A 20,946-nucleotide genomic window follows, 5' to 3' on the forward strand; every position below is an offset into this window, starting at 1 on the left:
TTTAAAACAAAACCCAGTTACTTTTACCACGGAAATTTACAATGACAACAAGAAACACGTGTTTATGTCAGGGATTATATTGTGACGTTAATGCCACAAAATAACGTAGATCTTATTTAGCCGTGAGTGACGTCACAGAAGCGTCAGAGCCGGTGGTAAAGGAACAATCCCGAGTGCGTCAAGACTGCAAAAACACACCAGGGCTCTTTCTGTCTCACCTTCAAAATAAAGCTTTGCTTCAATCCGATATTAAATCCGATCTTTTCAGGCAGACTCTCCATACTTTAAATGCAGACAGTGGATTTGAACCCGTCTGCACAGCTTTTAAACAGATGGAGGTAAAATACTCTCGACTCTCCAAACAATCATAATTTCAAGTTTTTAATCCACACAAAACCTAAAACACTATTTTTGAAAACATTTTCAAAATGTCACCCTTGTGTTTTTTTTGGACATTATTTTAAGAAAACAATGACGTCATAATCCCACCTCACATGTTAACTCTGTCCACAAACATGTCATGGTTTTTTATGTATATTTTATGTAAGTATATAAACAGCATGCATACCACTTTAAAAACACATGCTGCACACCTCCTTCACTGTTTCTAGTGCTGTTACAGCGACACACACAGGCCTGGCATGAGTACTACAGCATTTAGAGTCATTTTGGCGGGGTTGTGTGTGGATGAAGACATTTCCTGACACTTTGTGTTTACAGAAAACTCTTTAAGGATGAAAATGAGAAAACAAATAGTTTTTGCGTGTGGATAAAGCCTCAGTCAGTGGTTTTGTGTCATGCTCAAACCGAAAATGTGTTTATTCTGCTGTCTGCAGATTCCAGATTAAATGTGGATTAAATGTGGATATGCAAACAAGACACATTTCTACTGGCAGTTTCATCCGCGTTGCAAGCTTTATTTTGAAAAGACTAGCCGGAAGTGGTTGTAGAGCGTGTCCAGTGTGAGCTTGACGACAGCCTGGGTCCGCGCACTGACAGGGAGGATAATCGCAGGTGGTCAGCTTGGTTACAATCTGCAGACTCGAGGCGACAGAGGCAGGTGTTCGTCTGTGTGTGAGCGGCGCTTTAATCACACCCACTGACGTCACACACACTCTCTTCTCTCGCGGATCCACACTGTGTTGTGTTTTCTTTCTTCCTCCTCTTCCATGATGCGCTCCCGTGTTTGGTTCGTCGCCAGTTGCGCTCGCATCCTGCGCGCGCTGCTGCTGCTGCTGCTGATGGACGGAGCGACAGGACAGAGAGCGTGCAGTGAGGTGAGACACGCGAGGATCTCCACACAGCAGGGATTCACCTGAAACACACACACACACACACACACACACTCAGTGTGCCTAATAAATGGGATTTAATTAAAAAAGCGACTCATTTCCGGGTTGGGTCATGGCGTCATGATCAGGTTGAGCATCAGAGCTGGAACATGAGATGTTCCTTCAAGCATTAGAACAAGCCTGGACAACATGGAGCTGCATCAATGTTATTATTATGGTCTGCTTTCAATTCTCATCTAGAGCTAGACTGATAAATCAGTCGACCGATTTATCAGGCCGATATTCTTTTGAGCAGACACTTTTAAAAAAAAAAAAAAATGAAAGATCTAATGTGTAGGAAAAGTGCACCTCATTTTCCACCTAATGGTACAGCTCAGTATGTCATACAGTTATTGAAAAAGCCGATATGATACTCTGTATCACGCTCTGTCAGATTGTGGTGAAAATGTTGTATTGGATATTTAGGGACACAAATATCTAACATGCGATATGATCAAAACACCTGGAATATCACACTGTAAAAGATATTATCAGCATATTTGGCTTTACCATGTATGATGCCAAGATCCACTGATATGACCAATGCTAAGCTAACTAAAACATCGGCAGAATACACTGTTATCTTATATATGTTGTGCAATAAAGAAAATGTATATCTGCATCTGCTGTGACATGAAAATGTAAGGTTAATTTCACGACAGAGAGACTAAATGACTACATGAACGTGTGTGTATATATATATATATATATATATATATGTACACACACACACACACACACACATCAGACAGATGATATATCGGCATATCAGTATCAGTCCAGTATTGTGCGTCTGTAGTAAAAGTGTAAATAAAAAACTGAGTCATGTTGTTACACAGTAAAATGTCAGGTTGTGGTTAGCTGCTAAGTGCATTAGCACAAATGTGCTGTTAACAGCTTAAGCTTAAAATGCTCGCGTACCACTGGTGGTACACGCACCACAGGTTGAGAACCATGGATACAGAGCAAAGAACTGTGAAAATGTTCACATTTTATTCAAATGCTCGACGATTACTTCAGTGATTGATTAATGATCGATTAGTCATTGCAGCCACTGTGTGGATCATTTATTATTGAATATATTTTATAAAACTGGCCACATTTATTGGACCTAAAGAAATTCCTTCATATAACATATATAATTATTAGTGCGCCAAAATATCAATTTGGTGACATATCGTCGTCCTTCCTCGTGCATAATGATAATGTTAATATGTTAATTATTAAAGGAAGGCGTTCTAACGTAAACCAGTTCACCCTGTGAGCCAGTTTCACTCACAGGGCGTCGCTGCCTCATGTCTCCAAATGAATGAGTGAAACTTGGATGGAAGCAGAGGGGTGATGGAGGAGAAAGCTACGTTCAATACATGGACTTTAGGCACTTTGTTCTCGATGTTGTGAATAGATAGAGAAATCCTGACGTTTCGTTTTCTTATATATTGATTATCACAGAATCACTGTATCGTGGACCATGCAGCGCGTATCGTATCGTGAGGTGCCATTAGCTGATTTCTTCAGACGGGCCGTAGAATTAGTCTTGTAGCTTCTCCTCTGTTCTCATCACACGCTCTCACTGTTATCAGTTTCCTGCATGATTTGGCCTTTTCCTTCCCTGTGCTCTGGCTCAGCTCGGCTCAACACCTCCTCAGCACAGACTGGCAGCTCTGTCCCAGACACACAGTCCCAAGATAGAGGAGCAACATTCCTCTCTTATTATTGGCTCAATCCCTGTTTTCACACAGAGAATGAGATTAACAGCAGCAGCAGCAGCAGCAGCAGCAGTTCTCTGAGACCATCACATGGTTTGACTGTCACATCACATGGTGACAGTCAGATTTAAAGGCATTCATTGTTTATTGTGTCATGTGAACATATAGTACAGTAATAGCAGTGAAGTTAATCTGTGTGTGTCACTGAAGAGTTGTGAACCCTTTGGTACAAATATCCTCAGATTACAATCCCTTGCTTTTGTAGATTTCTTGTTTTGTGCTCATTTTGTTAACTGCAGATAATCTTTAAGTCACTTAATAGAATTCGATTGAATAGTTGAATAGATTTCTGGTCCTGGTCTGTGGCAGATCAATCACAAATGAAACTGTTAGATTGCAGCAAAAGAGTTGGCGATTGACGTAGTAACGGATTAATAACCGAGTAACAGTCGCAGCCCTAGATGTAAACTTAAAGATAGAACTTGTTTCCTGTGTGTTAGAGTTAGACTTTTTAGATTTTTGAGCCAGAGCTGAAACAATGAAAACTAGATGAAGAAAAGTGACTTCTGCCACAGCGCTGTGTGAAGTGCTGTGAAACGAGGCCGCCGTGCTCTGTTTATGGTGCAGAAGAGACCACAGATAGATTATAGACACCAGAGTGAACCACTGCTCTGCTACAGACAATAATAATCACGTCCTCTCAGTGTTTCTGCTGAAATCAGGAAGAATCGGGCGGCGACAACAATGCTGCCATCGTCCCCGGTCACTGTTGCCATGGAGATGGTATGTTGTGTATCCAGGGTGGAGGAGTGGCTGTGGCTTTAGAGATAACACTGCTGGTCATCGCGTTTTATAAAACCTAAGCAGCTGTGTGTGCTCGTTAAAGGGATAGTTCAGGTTTTTTTTTTTTAGGTACTTCAGGACACACATGGTCTCTCTGTGTTTACAGCGAGACATGAGACTGTGCTGCTGATACAGTAGCTGTGTCCTCCTGGTTCAGCTTTGATGTGTAAATGATTGTCGGCCACAGTGACTCAGACTTCATCACGGTGGAGGCCTTTTGTTATTTCATGTTCGCCTCCTCCTTGATTTTCTTCAAGATTGTTGTGATTTGTGGCTGATTTCTAACACGCATGTTTTCTTGTGTGTGTGTGTGTGTGTGTGTGTGTGTGTGATTGGCAGACAGACTACTACTACGAGTACACAGAGTGTGACAGTACTGGATCCCGGTGGAGAGTGGCCATCCCACACAGAGCCGGTGCCTGCACTGGACTCCCGGAGCCCGTACGCGGCACAAAGTGCAGTAAGTCCAGTCGCTGTGTGTGTGTGTGTGTGTCCCTCACCCTCTTATCAGCAGCCAGGAATTTCCACCACTTCATGGCATACTGACTGACCCTGTTTGGAACGCCTCAGAACCGAGCACAGAGTAAAAGCCACAGGACAATAACCTCAGAGGGAAAAAAACAAACCCAAAAATGCTGTCCCTTAATTGGTTTTCTGCTGCTTTTACTGCTGAAGCCGCCTCATTATCTCACCATGCTGTTGCTAAAAAAGTCTTCCGACAGTGTGGGAGAGTGGGAGTTTCAGTGAGTGGTGACAGATGGTTTTTGAGACTTGCGTCTTTTATTGCTAATGTTTGGTTCTTGAAATAGATCTGCTGAAGGAAAGGTGACGAGGTCAGAACAATGAGTTTCAAATGTTAGTGACATTTATGATCTTTCTATATTCTCAGTTTGAATATCTAACGGTTAATATTGAATTAAGGATTGACTTAAAGCTTTAATATGTAACTTTTCAACACACAATCAAAACAATCGTCACATCAACTCTATCAGCTCCACCTGCCACTTTTTACAAAAACTAAGTTTGAGTGAATTTATAACGACCCCTAATCCATTCAAACGCCTCCAAAATACACACCATAAATATCACCGTTTTCATTCATGTATTAACAGTTTAACAGAGCTGCTGGTGTTCCAGTATTCACCGTTAGGATGAAATAAACACTGACAACAGGAGAAGCTCCAAACAACAGAAATACTCCAGGCTTTGTGATCAGAGTGGAGCTCAGGAGTGATGGAGGGGAGGCAGACAGGCAGTGAGACGGCAGCGGACTTCAGGTGAAGGGATATCTGTCAGAATAAGTGCATTTACATATTTTCTAGTTTTTGTCTTGAGTTATTTTCACTGACATCTGAGTGGTAGTAAAAAGAGAGGCAGTGAGACGTCTCCTTGTGACAGGGTGGTCACAAAGGTTTGTTGTCTGGAACAGGTTCATCCTGCTCTGTCTGTCTGCTTCACCTATGGTTCAATTCATGTTATCACAGGCGGAATCTGTGTGTGAGCTGGAAAGGTCACAAGGTCACTCACACTCGCGTGTTTCCTTTCTGAATGTTAATGAAAACCTATGGAGGATTTAGGGCTGCAGCGATGAGCCGAAAACAAATGAATAAATGAATTGTCAGTTATTTTGATTATCGATTAATTAGCAAAACCAGTTCTCAGATTGTTCAGCTTCTTAAGTGAGAATATGTTTCTTCAAATAAATCGTTTTAAGTTCTAAAACATTGATCAACAGTTTTTTTTTGCAGACCAAAAACACACAGATAATTGTTAGTTGCAGCTCGACCTGAATTATAATAGTGGATTATTATGAGGAGAGTTAAATGTTAATATACAGTCAGACCACACTGCTCGTTGCATTCCTGTGTAAAAAGGAAAGAAAGAAATGTTTCCAGTTTGGCAGGAACACAACAATCACCTCACACCTTTTGTTACTTTGTCATCTTCCTGTTTAAAGTCAACACAAAAAGCACGAAAGAAGAAAAACAGGACTCCGTCATCTTTACATCTTTAATGCAAAACGGCAACGATAATCAAACAAATCAGCCCATTATTACTTATTTATTCAAGTTGACACGTTTATACCACAAATTATTAAACTGGGGATTATTAGATTTGACCAAATGGAGGAATAAAAATGAACCCGCCAAAATAAAATCAGTGTCATATCCACTATTGGCTAAACCTGCATTTCCATATAAAAAAATTAATAAACACAAACTATACATGCTGCTCTAAACATGTGCGATATCACCAGTATCATTTAGAGAAGTGCAGCATTTCTGGTAATCTTTACACTGTCAATAAATTTAATGCTGTATATATTTGATTATGTACTATATATTCTGTTGTAATGTGATTTAAAAAAAAAATCTTTTAATATTTTTTCTATTTTGTATATTCAATGATGTTAAAATGCACGTTTGTTATTTATTACCTTTACCTTAACTTATATTAAAAATCAACACAATGTGATGTAACAGCTTGTAAAAGCTTACAATATAAGATGTATAATGGATTAACAGATGCACGATACCACTTTTTTGTGTCTGATACATTTATGTGTCTGATAAATGGAATATCTGCAGACACTGATATCAGTCTGACCTTTTTAAACTATGGAGCTGTTAACAACACATTTGTGCCATTTTGAGACATTTTAAAAATACAATTGTCTGAATGTGTCACAAATATTCTTCTCCTATGAAGAAGAAATAAACTGCCTCGGCTAAAATGCTATTTAATACATATTTACAGTCTGTACATAGTGAAGCATGCGATGTGTAGGACGTATCGCTCTGATACTGAGTGTCATATCAGCTCTGGCAGAGAAATCTGCCTCCAACAAAACATCTTTGTCCCTCAAGGAAGAACAGGAACTCCTGAGTGATGTGATGTGAGGATAATACATGGAAAATAATAACGACGATCCTTGAACGGCTTTCTGCAACGTACCAACACGAATATCTGTGCACACGCTTCTTCTTCTTTTCACTGGTGGCTTTAAAGCACGCTGAGGCGTCATCGCTCAAGTGAGCGTGAGGCTGGCAGATGCAGAAAAGCACATTAGCTGTGCACAGACACACACACAGTGTGTAACAGGATGTAAGGATTAAGATCATGTCTCTTTAGTTAGATCCACTTTTATATTGTAAGCATGTTTTTCCCTCCCTCCCTCCCTCCCCCTCTCTCTCTGTCTGCCCTGCAGCCTTCTCATGTAAGTCCGGGGAGTTCCTGGAGATGTCGGCTCAGCAGTGCATGAAGTGCGCGGCAGGAAGCTACTCCCTCGGCAGCGGCGTCCGCTTCGACCAATGGGATTCCATGCCCAGTGGATTCAGCAGCCTGGCGACGTCGCTGGAAAACGCTCCCCGCGGAGAAGACCGACTCACCTGCAACAGGTGTGTGAGTAAGATTCAGGAAACGCTCAGATCCAGATGCAGAGAGTTTAGAGTTTTCTATTGTTTTCCCTCGCAGCTCCTCCTGGACGCCTCAGGGAAACTACCTGGAGTCCAACAGGGACGAATGCACGGTGTCGCTCATCTACGCCGTCCATCTGAAGAAACAAGGCTCCGTCAGCTTTGAGTACCAGTATCCAGACAACAACCTGCTCTTTGAGTTCTTTGTGAGTGCTATGATCTATCTTTATTCTTCCTATTGATGTGGTTAAGTAGATATGGAGTAGGCGTGGGAATCTTGAGGTAGGCAATGATTATGATTCTTAAACCATTCTATAATTGCATAAATTATTTTTAAAAACAGTGTATTTAGAGATCCGTCCATTTTCTACCACTTTCTCCTCCACACGAGGGTCGAGGGGGATGCTGTGCCCAATCTCAGCTGATATAGGGCGAGGGGCGGGGTCACACGCTGGTACACCCAGGCCATCGCAGGGACACACAGAGACAACAACACGTACGGTCAATCTACGGAGTGTCCAGTTGACCTGATCCCCATATTGCATGTGTGGAACCCGGAGAAAACCCACACACACACACACACAGAGAAATGTAGAAAGGCTAACAGTGCTAACCACTACACCATCTGTTAAATATTTAACTGTATTTACTTCCATTGGTGCAAGAAAAAATCTAAATCCTTTGCAGTGAGTTTGTGTTGATGATGATGATGATGATGAAGAGCGTCATGTTTTCTCGTCATCATCACTCGTCAGCATTTTGCCGGTCGTTTGTTCGTCCTCCACGTCTCGGCGCTGACGTGACGTGTTGTTATTGCTCGTGTGGGTTGTGTTGCTGAAGTATTCCAGTTTGGTTTCACGCAGCGTCGAGCTTGAGGTTAAGGCGTGTTGTTAAACATAATGACACAGTGACAAAGAATCCTGGCATTGAGTCACGTACAGGAGTCTGTTACTTCATCATTTTCAAAGACAATCTCTAAAGGACAGATATATTATTTTTTATTTTTACTGTCAACTCTACACTGTTCTGTATCAAAACAAACACTTTTATTTTGAAATGATGTCCAATATCATCACTAATATCGTTATTGCTATATCCTGATGGAATATTGTGTTATAGTTTTAGGCTTTTAGCCTTTTTTCCCCACTTTCTCACTTGAGTGCAGATACAGATATTTAAGTGAGAGCAGAGTGTGACCGCGCTCAGGTCTCAGCTGACGGACAGACAGTGTCTCCTGTTGTCTGTTGTAAGCTGACACATCGTCACAGCGGAGGAAAGCAGCAGCGTTAACACTGGCTGCATTCCATATCGTTGTATCCTGCTGTTGTGCAGGCTGCCTCACTGGCAGAGATCAGTGTTGTGACACTAAAATGGAACTGAGCCATAATGAATAACAATACTATGGCAAGACTAGTTGGGCCTTTTAACTAGTTCTTAAGCCCATTTTCCACCTATGGTCCGGGCTCGTTTGGTCCTTTTCAATAAAAGAAATAAAAGTTATTAATGTGTTCATGAATGAATGAATTCTACTGGCATATACTTTATTGTTTCAATACACAAGTGTACCCAATAAAAATATTTATTATAAGGCTGGGAAATATGGCACATACATACTATCTAGATGTGTTTAGGCTATGTCCTGGTATATGACATTTATGTGGGTATAAAGCTGCACACAGGTTGTTTCTCTGGACTCATGAAAAGTTTTCTTTTGAGGTGTTATAACAATAAACTGTTAATAACACACCGTTTACATGATCAGATAATTCCTGGTTTATTTCTTTGGCTTTTTAATGTTAAGTGAAGGATATTTACGTGTGTTAGAAACAATGACGTCTGCTATAACACAAATAATTACGTGTTATTGAGTGACACTTTTAAAATATAATTTGTACATATATCTATGTACAAATTACATAGATATCGCTATATATGTTTTAATCAATCTATAATATTTAATTTATCACTCATTTATTCAATAATAATAATAATAAATCATAATAATATAAGGCATTATATTGATTCATTCCCAGCCCTATATTTACTCATGTTTATAAAATACACCGGTTGTTTATTGTTTGTTTTCTCAGATCCAGAATGACCAGTGTCAGGAGATGGATCAGTCCACTGACGCCAAGTGGCTGAAGCTCACCAGTCACGGTGAATGGGCGACACACACCGTGAGTGCAGCACTGTTGACATGAACACTGTGTGACGCCTCTCCCACAATTAACACGATAAATGTGCTGCCGGCACCAAACGCCTGTAAACAAGCAGGAAGTCTCGCCACAGTGAGACGCTGCTGTCACTCACTGTTGCCTTCAGTGTTTTTAGTTTTATTTTATTACTATAACATTTGTTCAGTCCTGTATTTTGTATTTTTGGGTGGGAAAAGTCCTGTTAAATAAATGTTCAGGCAGCTGGACGGTTTCCACTATTTAATGATTTATAGCTCTTTAATCTGCACATGTACATATATTAGCAGCATGTATTAGTCTAATTGAAATAGATTTTTTTAAATTTTATTTATAAATTGAACAAACTGAATAAACAGTTAGAACTAATACTACTTAATTTGTTGTTTTTTTATAATAAATTTCATATTCAATTGGCTTTTTTGTGTAAAAGGTGAACCTGAAGTCTGGGACCAACATCCTGTACTGGAGGACAGGAGGTGTCCTGATGGGGACAAAAGTGGTGAAACCTGTCTTGCTGAAAAACATCCAAATAGAAGGTCTGTCATTTTTCTACTTCTTTTTTTACCTCTCACTCTGTCAGTGACACTGAAAACACTCTTTGTTGTCTTTTGGCGTCTACAAGGAGTCGCCTACACGTCAGAGTGTTTTCTGTGCAAACCGGGGACGTTCAGTCGAGTCCCAGGCTCGTCCACGTGTGAACCCTGCCCTCGGGACACCTTCTCGGGTCACGGCGCCAGCTCCTGCACTCCCTGTGACACCAGCATTCAGTATGCAGGTGAGTGAGGACGACTGGTGCAGAACCAGCTGTGGACATTCTTAATTAAGCTTCATTTGAAAACAATCACAAAACATTTGTGCTTCCAGACCAGCTCTGGATCACAAGTAATCTCCCTCCACGTGACATTCTGTGGTATTATTAGAATATTCAAATATTCTAAACAAAGTAATGCAGGAGTAGCTAACGAGATGCATTCAAAGACCCTGGTAAATTTCATCTCTTCTGCAAACTCACATGAAGTCCATTAACTAAATGTTTACTGCTGCTGCTGCTGCTGCTGAGAGATTTGTTTTTATGAATGCAATGATTGATAAAACATTAGTTTTGTAGCTTTTTAAATGCTGTATATTATGAATAATCACAGTAACTGATCCACTTTTTATAATCAAGTGAGTAATCGAATAATTAAATACTCATTTTATAAGAATAATGATATTTTTATTGCCAAGCTGTTACCGGAAAACTTCATTTGTTCGACACATGTGCAAAGTGTGACTACTTCCTGTTACCACTAATGTATTATGATAGCTGTGGAATGAATGACAGCTAACACTAAAAATTACATTTAAAAAAGGGCATTTTATTTTATAAGAATAACAAGTGTCGGCTGTTTGTATTTCCAAACGTTACGGCACAAATTGATTGAAAGTTGATCAAACTTTAGAAGAAGAATCCTGTTTGTTATGAATGCTGTTGTATTTTTAAATTATTTATTATTTTTAAGTTCTCCTGCATTTTTAATTGACTTATCCCATAATACTCCCTTGAATGTGGATCACAAGATTAGATTTTCTTTTTTCTCGGGCCATTCATCAACATTCATCCGTCACTTACTTACCGTTACTATTTGAATTAAGATGAGTAACAAATCCCTTTTGTTTATTCCCACATGTAAAGCAGTCTGTGTTCTCGACCCTGTTTGACCATGAGGAGACGAGAATAGGCTCCGAGTTATTACATATTTCATGGAGTTCACCTCTTCATGCATATTGCATGACTGCTGTGCCTTTCGCAGAGTCTCCAAGCAGGAAATGGCTAATTATTATTTTCTTTAAATCTAATATGGCATCATTATTGACTTTGATTGATTTCACTTTGATTCTCGTGTTTTGACGTGTTCTAAATGTATTCTGCAGTTGCTCTTTTTAAACGACGATTCTTTTCTTCTTTTGCTCACTTTTCCAAGCGGAGGGATCAGCGATGTGTAAGGACAGACCTCCGTGTTCGTCCAAGGACTATTTCCAGATCCACACAGCGTGTGACAATGAAGGCAAGGTGGGAGATAAACACCACACACACACACACACGTAGACTGGAACAAGAGAATCACAGCTCAACTCCTTTTTATATATGATACATTCACACCTGTGAAAATGCATGTTTATTATTTAATCCTGTCATTGTAGGATTAATAAAGGAAAAAATGATTAACTTTTAATGATTTCTTTGTTCTCCAGAGCAAAGAAATGCAGAAAATATTCACATTTAAGAAGCTTAAACAATCGGAAATCTTGTTTTAATCATGAAAAAGCTTCAAACCGATTAATTGATAGTAAAATAGTTGTCGATTAATTTAGTAATCGATTTATCGATTAATTGTTTTGGCTCTATGCATGTTTATTATTTATTCCTGTCATTGTAGGAGTAATAAAGGACGTTCTTATCTTATTATTTTCATATCTTCTGATGTGATTTCAGACGCAGGTCATTTATACGTGGATTGAGCCTAAGATCTGTCTGGAGGCCGCGACCGGAGCTGTGACGTTACCTGCAGGTGGGACGCGAGAGCCGTGCCCCCCGTGTAACCCTGGTTTCTATAACAATGACACAGCCACCTGCTCGCCCTGTCCACCTGGGACCTTCTCTGACGGACTCAAAGGTACTCAGAACTGTTTCTCGCTCTGCTTCATTGTCCTTCCTTCAGTTTTGCTGAATTCTCTTTTGAATCCCCCGTCCGTCCACCAGCGTGTCAGCAGTGTCCGGCAGGGACTGAACCCACCCTCGGTTATGAGTATAAATGGTGGAATATTCTCCCTGCAAACATGAAGACTTCCTGTTTCAACGTGGGCAACTCCAAGTGTGACAGCATGAATGGTGAGTTTGAGTTGAACCTTAAAGCTACAGTATGTACAACTGAATGTCCCTCACCTCACCATTCCCTAACAATGTGTTGGAGCACAGATGGAAACTTCAGTTAGCATCAAAACTCAAAAGATATTTAGTTTGTCCATTGTGGGCTACTGTAAAAAAACATGGTGGTCCAAAATGGCTTGACCCTGTGACTGATGTGAAAAATAAAACATAATCACGTGATTCATTATTTTGTCTTCAATTTCTGCCAAATGAAAATAATTCCATGTAGATTTTACACACAGGACCTTTAACACTGTAAGAAATGTAAATATTTGCATCTTTGTCAGAGTGGAATCAAACTGATTTTTAGACTTTACTCCGATAGCTATGGGCCCCCTCCAGTGGGAGTTGGCGGTACTGCATGTGAGCTGTGAGCGATCATAAAAATAAACAAAGAAAGATTTTTCATTTTCAGTTTTGTAACTTAGCTTCAAAAAGCTGTACATTATTATCTTGATGAGTTATTTTCTGCCAGTTTTTAATAAATAATATATATCAAAATATAAGATTATTAATTATTTATGAGTTGTGATTGAAGGTTTTGGTGCAATGACATTCTTAAGTATAGGAGTGGCTGCTTTAAAGCAATACTATGGTACATTTATGATCATTTATGCTAACAACATGTAAGATGAAGAATATGGCCTTTATCACTCCGCTTTACACCCCAGACGTTTGTTCACGTATGTAACTTAAAGTCATGGACAGCATTTCAGAGGTCAGTGTGTTCAAGACAAACGCTGAACTGTGGATGAGCTAAAAACAGTTTCCATGTCAGTGTAAAAAGAAATAAACCAACTATCCATTACTGTTCAATTACTAAATGAATTGTCTAAGAGTTTAAGTGTTTTTTTTGTTTTTTTAATAATTAAAACAATTTAAATCTGAATATTTTCATCTTTCTTTGTTCCATATATCAAGGAATCATTTAAACTGATTCATTTTAGTTTGAGGACATTTCAGGAGCTCATTGTCGCCTCTAAATCATTTAGAGATTTGTGGTGAACTGACAAACATTTTCTGACATTTTGTTTAATTAAGTAAAGATGAATCGATGACGTTAGCTGCAGCTCACATTTACTGAATAAATGTGCCGTGTCCTCTAGGTTGGGAAGTGGCAGGTGATCACGTTCAGAGCGGAGCCGGGAGCTCAGATAACGATTACCTCATCCTCAACATCCATGTTCCTGGATTCAAGTAAGTCGTGTGGTGTTGTGTTTCTTTCATTGTCCATCACGCTGTTGTCCTTCTGTCTGATTCCTCTTGTCTCCGTTTGCTGCGTCAGGCTCCCCACGTCCATGTCCAGCCATTCTGCCACAGAGTTCGGCCGCGTCACGTTTGAATTTGAGACCTCGTGCAAGGCTGACTGTGAGCTCTACTTCATGATGGTGAGGCGGCGCCCGACGTGTCTGCTGCTACTTAATGTGCACGTGTTTGAATGAGATATCGACTCATGGTGAAATGACTCTTGCAGGACGTAAACAGGAAGAGTACCACTGTCGTGGAGTCATGGGAGGGAACTAAAAGCAGACAGACGTACACACACGTCATGACCAAGAACGCCTCGGTTTCCTACACGTGGGCTTTCCAGAGGACCAACCAACCTTCAGATGTAAGCTCAACGACACACTGATGCGCCACAGTTTCCACAGTTTCCAGCAGTCTTTATATCTCATATACTTGAGCAGGAATGGACTTTTGTTTCGGGTTAAAATCAGTTTCTCCTGCAGTCACGTTATCAGTGAGATCGAGTTTCTTGGTTTAATGTGTCTTCAAATGGGGCTGAAATGGGTACGTGAGCCATTGTCGGTAGATATTTGACTTAAATTGAATGTGCAGTGACAGTGTGGAACATTTAGTGTCACATTATATGTCTTTATTCTTATTATTACCAACGTTATTATGACATGCAACAGGACACGGTGATCGGCTCAAGGAAAACAACGAGTTTTTACATTGGTTGGCCAATCTTTTGTGACTTGGAGCCTTGATAAGATCAGTAAACACATGTGTGATATATTCGGTCGTGAAACAGAAGAGTTGTGGAAAGCTTCCTGGCAGTTTTATCATCCTCCGTCAGTCTCGTAAAACTAGGCAAAGCAAACACTCCCTCGTGTTTGCTTTCAGAGATCATTTCTGAGGTGGTGCTGAAACCAAACTGCTAATCAAACAGATGCATTTCATCACTGAACTCATAGAAAAAGACAAGATGGTTTTTATGGGAGGATATTTAGTCAGGATACTTCCAGCTCCTGGTAGTAGCAGAGTGGGAGCTTAAAGGTTCAGTTTGTAACATTTATGAGGGTTTATTGGTCATAGTTTGTTTTAATCAGTGTATACATGCTTTAAAAGAACAATCATTTGGTTTCTGAGGCTTAGAATAAGCCTTTTATATGTACTTTGATTTACAGAGCCGCCATCTTGTGCCACCATTTTTCTATCACAGCCCAAACAAACTCACACTGCGTCTGGTTTGTTTAACATTTTGAAGCAGAAGCTTATTTGGAAAAAGAGAAGAATGACATCCTTTCTGGTACATGAAGGCCACCGTAGTTCAATAATGAGCTCAGGAGCTTGTTCTAATTGTTACAAACTGCAGTTTCACCAGTCGATATCACACACTTGCGTCATATTCTATAAAATCCAAATATTGTTTGGTTCGTCCTTAAACTCTCTTGACACTGCAGCTGTTTCACTTCCCGTTCGCTCATGTTTTTCCAGCTGCGTCAGCACGTCGCTGACGTGGCGCGGATCTACTCCATCTCGGTGAGTAACGCCGTGGACGGCGTGTCCTCGGCCTGCAGGGCTTGTGCCCTCAGCACCCAGACGTCCAGCTCCACCTGCGTGCCTTGCCCACCCGGACATTATATCGACGCGCACAGCAACCAGTGCACGGAGTGTCCGCGGAACACGTACCTCGTCTCTCATGCCACGCCGGGCCCTGATGCCTGCAGACCCTGTGGACCTGCCAGCAGGAGTGACAAGGTTTGTGACGCATTCTTTTGTTTTTATGAAACGTGATCATTTATATGACACACGACCTTATACCTTATGTTGTGTGTGTTTTTCTCAGGACCACAGTTTATGTTACAGTGACTGTCACTTCACCCACACAGAGGGCAACGCCACTCTGACCTTTGACTTCAGCCTCATAGGGTCTGTAGGATCACTGATGAACGGTCCAAGCTTTACCTCCAAAGGCACCAAATACTTCCACAACTTCAACATCAGCCTGTGTGGAGGACAGGTTTGTGCAGAGATCAACACACTTCACACACACTGGCACAAAATTGCACAAACATTTCTCTCTTTCCTCCTTTAATATCTCACTCTTAATTTATCGCAATATTCAGCAATATTATCAGATATTGCACGATTTCCTAATACCGTGCAGCCCACATATAAATTGGGTGTTAAGTGTTATGAACAATGTTATTGGGTTTGTCATACTCAGACTCACATTTGTAGGCTGTAGTGACCACAGACCATACAATCCTATTGTTTTCCACCTGTGTGAGTTGCTCCCTTGATGACTGAGAGAAATAGACGCTTAGAAAATATCCAGACGTGCTTCTAAAATAAAATAATGTCCGTTTATTGGCTCCTCGTGGATTTCCAAAACAGTGTGGTAGAAAATATACTGAAAATGTCACAATAAACAAAACAAAACTGTCTATTTCAAACCAAACAAGATCTCCAACTCAAACGACCTGCGGGCCAATGTTTGTTTAAAAAAGAAGATCGAACCACACACGATGTAAATGGTCAATTTCAATTAACAATGGAAATATGGATTCAGAGGAATTGGCTCCTACATGGGCTGTAAATTCAAATTGAAACTGTGACTGTGTGTAGAGAAGCCTTTTATTTCAGTTGAACATGTTTTCCTTCATCTCTGACGACGTAAATCCTTGATCATGTTCCGTCTCAGGGTCATCTGGCCGTGTGCACAGACAACGTCACAGACTTGTCCCTCACTGAGCACCAGACAGAGAAAGGTGAAGGAGCCTCTGCCGTCAAGACCTTCATCTGTCAGTCCACCATCATCCCGGCCAGTGGGCGGAGTTTCCACACAGCGCTGTCGTCACAGTCCATCAACCTGGCTGACACATTTCTTGGTTAGTGTGTGATCGTGAGGGACTTTGGTAACATTTGAAAGTGCATTATCACAATCAAGCAACCTGGCTTTATGTCCTGCAGGAGCAACAGTCAGTGCTACACTTGGTGAGATAAAGGCTGCACCAGAGCTGTTCCCCCAGACCTCGAAGAAAGTCCCTGATGTGAACTTCTACTACAAGTAACTCATAATTCCACACACGTTTCCTTTTTTCTTTGGGAAAAACCTCAGTGCTCAAAACACGCTTTTCTCTCCGTTTGTCTGTAAGGTCTTTAGAAACGACCTCTTCGTGTGAGTCTGGTCGCAGTGCCGTGGTCACGCTTCGCTGTAGCCCAGAGAAGAGCTCTAAAGGAGAGCTCTCAGTTCCCAGGTACAACATCTCTGTCCCTGTCAGCCTGTGTCTTTGCTGTGATGTGATGTAGCAGTGACACACTGAGACTGTGTTTCTGTCTTCTACAGTCAGTGTCCTGCAGGAACATGCGACGGCTGCACGTTCCATTTCTTATGGGAGAGCTCAGGGGCTTGTCCGACATGCACACACAGAGACTACCATCAGATAGAAGGAGCCTGCAAGGGAGGACACCAGGTGTGTGTGTGTGGGGACAGAGTTTAGCCCGTTTTATATCAGTAGTAACTAAGTATTGTGCGTGTGTGTGTTCATCTTCAGGATCTGCTGTATGTGTGGACTGAACCAAAGCTGTGCATGGGGGGTGTGACGTTGCCGGAGAAGAAAAGTTTGCCATGTGAGGGTATGGAGTTCTGGATACATCTTGGTGCAGGTCTGGGAGCCTTCACTGCAGTGCTGCTCATCTCCATCACCTGCTACTTCTGGAAGAAGAATAAACGGTACCATTTCATTGTTTCCCCCCTTCATCCCTCCTTAACCTAGTCTCTCTCTTCTGTCCAGTTCTCATGCCATACTTCCCTGTCCTCTACCTGAGTGTCCTCATGACCCTGTTCAGATCTGGTATCAACAACTGTCTGGAATGATCCAGTCAAGGGCAGATAGATCTCCACTCCTCTCCTCTCCTCTCCTCTCCTCTCCTCCACTCCACTCTCCTTTCCTTTCCTTTCCTTTCCTCTACTTTCCTTTCCACCAGATGAAAAGTATTATCTTTACTGTTTTAACCAATTTAGTGCCATACCTGCATGTCTTTTTCTTAAAAAAAGTTTTTATGGGTGTGTTTTTATTGTTTGTATTGCTCTTTTGAATGATTTAATATCCTCATTTAGTATTCTATTATTATTCCATCTCTCTTCTTTTAAGTGCTGCTGACTTACCCAGAGTACTGTGTGTTGTTTTAACATGTCTCATGTGGAAATGAGAGACACTCTTGAGTCTTTGCCTCCCCTTCACTGTTTGTGTTTCATGTTCATGTTCATGTTGGCAACATTACTCCTCCTCTACATTATTGACTCTGTGGCTCGTCTCCTCTCCAGGCTGGAGTATAAGTATTCCCGGTTAGTGATGTCTGCCAATAAGGAGTGTGACATGCCAGGGGCCGACAGCTGTGCTGTGATGGAGGGAGAGAACGAGGGAGACATAGAGGACGAAGTCGTCTACACAAAACCTTCTCTGCTTGGCAAACTCAAAGCCATAGCCTCCAAGGTGAGAGTTAAAGTATCACATGACGTTAAAATGTTATTAAACCCCGTCTTCTGACGCTAACTCCACCCAAGGGAGTGGAGACAGCCCCCAATCTCACCACAACAAGACATTAACCATCACAATGATTCTGAAGATTCTGAAGCTGTTAAATTATGGGAAAAAAAGACTGCAAAATAAACATTTGTATTCTGATTTCAGGGAAACGGTGAGATGTACGAAAACGTGCAGCTGAACTCATCCCATTCCAAAGCACTAGTGTGGAGCTAGGAGATGTGGTGAAGTGAGTGCTGACCCTGGAGAGACTTCACCACTGATGGACCCTCACCACCCTCCCCTCCCACCCCTTTATGAGCTTCAGTACCCTGGAAAACCCAAGTGTGTGTTCACTGACACACGTTAGGCTCCCAGAACCAGGTTCAGAGGAGTCACACTAACATGCTGCTGCTGGCCTTAAAGCTCGGGTACGACAAAGCCGTCCAACTGTGTGTGAGAGACACTTCCTGGTCATCTTCAGATCCAGGTCGATGTCAGAAAGGCTGTTCCAAGAGCTCAGGTTAAGAAAAGGACCTATTTGACATGTGTTCGTATTTATTTCAGTCTGTGTAGCAGATAATCTTTCTTTATCAAGCCATGGTGCCGCTTTTTTTTTTTGTTTTTTTTGGCAGCAGGCTCACCATGGCTAGTGTGTGCATTTGTGAGTGTGTGTGTGTGTGTGTGTATCTTTCATTGACACACACTTATATATTTTGGCCAAAAAGAGCTGGTATTGTCTCATTTGTTTTGTCCTTTTCGTTTTGTTGAGGTCACCGCAGTGAGATCTGGAAATTAAAAGATGTCATCATTGTGGATGAGGTTTTGGTGTTTGGTTGTCAGTGTCAAATAAATGATGTATTTGTGTAGAAGTTGACTCGGCTTGATTTATTCCCCTGTCTGTTCTTCTCCTTTGACAAATTACCAGAGGACTTTGAGACATAGACTTCTATCGACTCGCTTGAAAGCAGACGAATGGAAAATAAAAGTAACATAATTAATTCCACAAGATAATGATAATCATCATTATCTTGTTAAATTGTTTAAATCATTTCTCCAAATTCCAAATGTCATCTTTTATTGTTCAAGTGTAAGGAATATTTAATATCCTCTGGGGGCGAGTTCTTGTACAACCTCATAACAGTCGTCATTACTTGTGTATAAATAGGAATACATGAATGTATAGATATAGGATATTATATATAAAACACTGACACTGTTATTAATCATCAGTTCTCTGTCAGCACCGTATTAGTTGACTATACTTCTAAATAGTATGTCACTTGAAAGTTAACAGGATCACAAATTATGGTCAATTCTTAGTTGATTATCTGTTGATCAGTGGGGAACCTTCAGGGCCTTCTACGCCTTTCGAGAAGGCCGAACATTAATTCTGGACCAAAAATAATATAATACTATAATATATATTAAAAAATCGATGTCACTTAATTTAATACAATACATTTAATAAATTTTCTCTCATCTATGTTCTGAAGTGTTACTGTCCTGAAACATGTTATCCAATCAGAATCGTCCATCTCTATTAGGCCCGGTTAGCTGGCTGGAGAAGGCCAAGCTCTGTGTTTTGGTTTGGAGAGTGATGGGCAAATTGACCAATCACGGTTTGATTTTAAGTGGGCGGGCCAAAAACAAAAGATCCTCGGCCTTCGTGACTGACAGCGCAGGTCTAACTGCAGACCACACCCCCCAGACTGCTGAGAGAGGTTGAGAGACAGTAAAATGGCGGCGGGAGATGAGAGCAATGTTGTGGCTAGCTTGATAGCATCACCTTTGTCAAGGCGGCCTTTCACCAAAAACTTCAAGTAATAAAAAATGGAAGTCCAACTCCAGAACTGGAATTAAAAGAAAAGGTTATGAAAGTGGAAAAGAATTTCAAGACCGAAAATTGTTATTAGTTGGAGACTGCACACAGCATACCGGAAGCTGCACAGTGAACTAACTAACTAACTACGGGCTGCACTTTGACTTCCCCAGACTCAAGATCGAACTGACCTTCATGTACAAACTTTGTCAAACTTTGAGGCAAGGAGCCCATCAGACCTGCTGCACTTTATGACACTTAACAGCTGACTGAGAGCATGGCAGCTGTATTCCCTCACCTGCCTGGTGCTGACCACCCCCATGTCCACCTCCCCTGTGGAGTGGTCTTACTCGGCTCTGAAGCGAATCAAGAATCGAGCCAGAACCAGTACTGAACAGGATCGCCTGGGAGCTTTGATACTGATGTCCATAGAGAAAGGACTTCTTTTGGAGCTCAAATCAAAGGACAGACTTTACTACGCTGCCATCACCTACTTCATCAGGAAAGACCGACGAATGGATTTGGTTTTCATGTAAGGTAGGCCTGTGTTGTAAGCCACATCATGGGCATCACTTAGTTTATACAAGTGCCAGGGATAATAACCATAGCTTATTTGTGGTTGAAAAAGTGCTGGGTACTTCATCCGTTTGATGTTTCATTACAATATGCACTGCATTACAGTGTATTGAGTGGCTCTGACACTCCTATGAGGAAAAAGGAAAAATAACACATACACATACCAAAAAATGAGAATGTGCGGAAGGATCCCCTCGCAGGTTATCTGCCCGGCCGCCGATGGACTGTGCCGAGTAGCAAAAGTGCGCACCATTGTATCTTAAAAAATAGTCTTTGTGCATTTGAAATTGTATTGTAGTTTGAGGATGCTCATGAATTTATTTCTCAATGTGTGTATGGTTTGTTGTGCACCGTGATTTCATAGTGCTGTCCATGGTGATGAGA

At 41.2% G+C, this 20,946-nt stretch overlaps 1 protein-coding gene across 1 annotated transcript; it reads left to right on the forward strand.

Annotated features, from left to right (window-relative positions):
• Positions 1–982: 982 nt before the first annotated feature.
• On the forward strand, positions 983–19,036 carry elapor2a (endosome-lysosome associated apoptosis and autophagy regulator family member 2a). The gene is made up of 22 exons (XM_058646297.1): positions 983–1,277; positions 4,223–4,343; positions 7,092–7,281; positions 7,358–7,505; positions 9,390–9,479; positions 9,928–10,033; positions 10,120–10,272; positions 11,462–11,550; positions 11,974–12,154; positions 12,241–12,369; positions 13,515–13,605; positions 13,694–13,796; positions 13,883–14,020; positions 15,130–15,393; positions 15,482–15,655; positions 16,340–16,526; positions 16,609–16,705; positions 16,794–16,895; positions 16,985–17,111; positions 17,193–17,371; positions 17,966–18,134; positions 18,333–19,036. Exons 1-22 carry the CDS (start codon positions 1,170–1,172, stop codon positions 18,399–18,401), a joined length of 3,015 nt encoding a protein of 1,004 aa, XP_058502280.1. The 5' UTR covers positions 983–1,169; the 3' UTR covers positions 18,402–19,036.
• Positions 19,037–20,946: the final 1,910 nt, after the last annotated feature.

The sequence above is a fragment of the Solea solea genome, chromosome 12 (assembly GCF_958295425.1).
Source record: "Solea solea chromosome 12, fSolSol10.1, whole genome shotgun sequence".
NCBI lineage: Eukaryota > Metazoa > Chordata > Actinopteri > Pleuronectiformes > Soleidae > Solea > Solea solea.

Excerpts from the sequence above, each read along its gene's own strand:
- elapor2a (XM_058646297.1), top strand. The coding sequence starts at position 1,170 with ATGATGCGCTCCCGTGTTTGGTTCGTCGCCAGTTGCGCTCGCATCCTG. Across the intron at positions 9,480-9,927 it reads GTGAATGGGCGACACACACC|GTGAACCTGAAGTCTGGGAC; the intron begins GTGAGTGCAGCA and ends TTTGTGTAAAAG. Across the intron at positions 12,155-12,240 it reads CTTCTCTGACGGACTCAAAG|CGTGTCAGCAGTGTCCGGCA; the intron begins GTACTCAGAACT and ends TCCGTCCACCAG.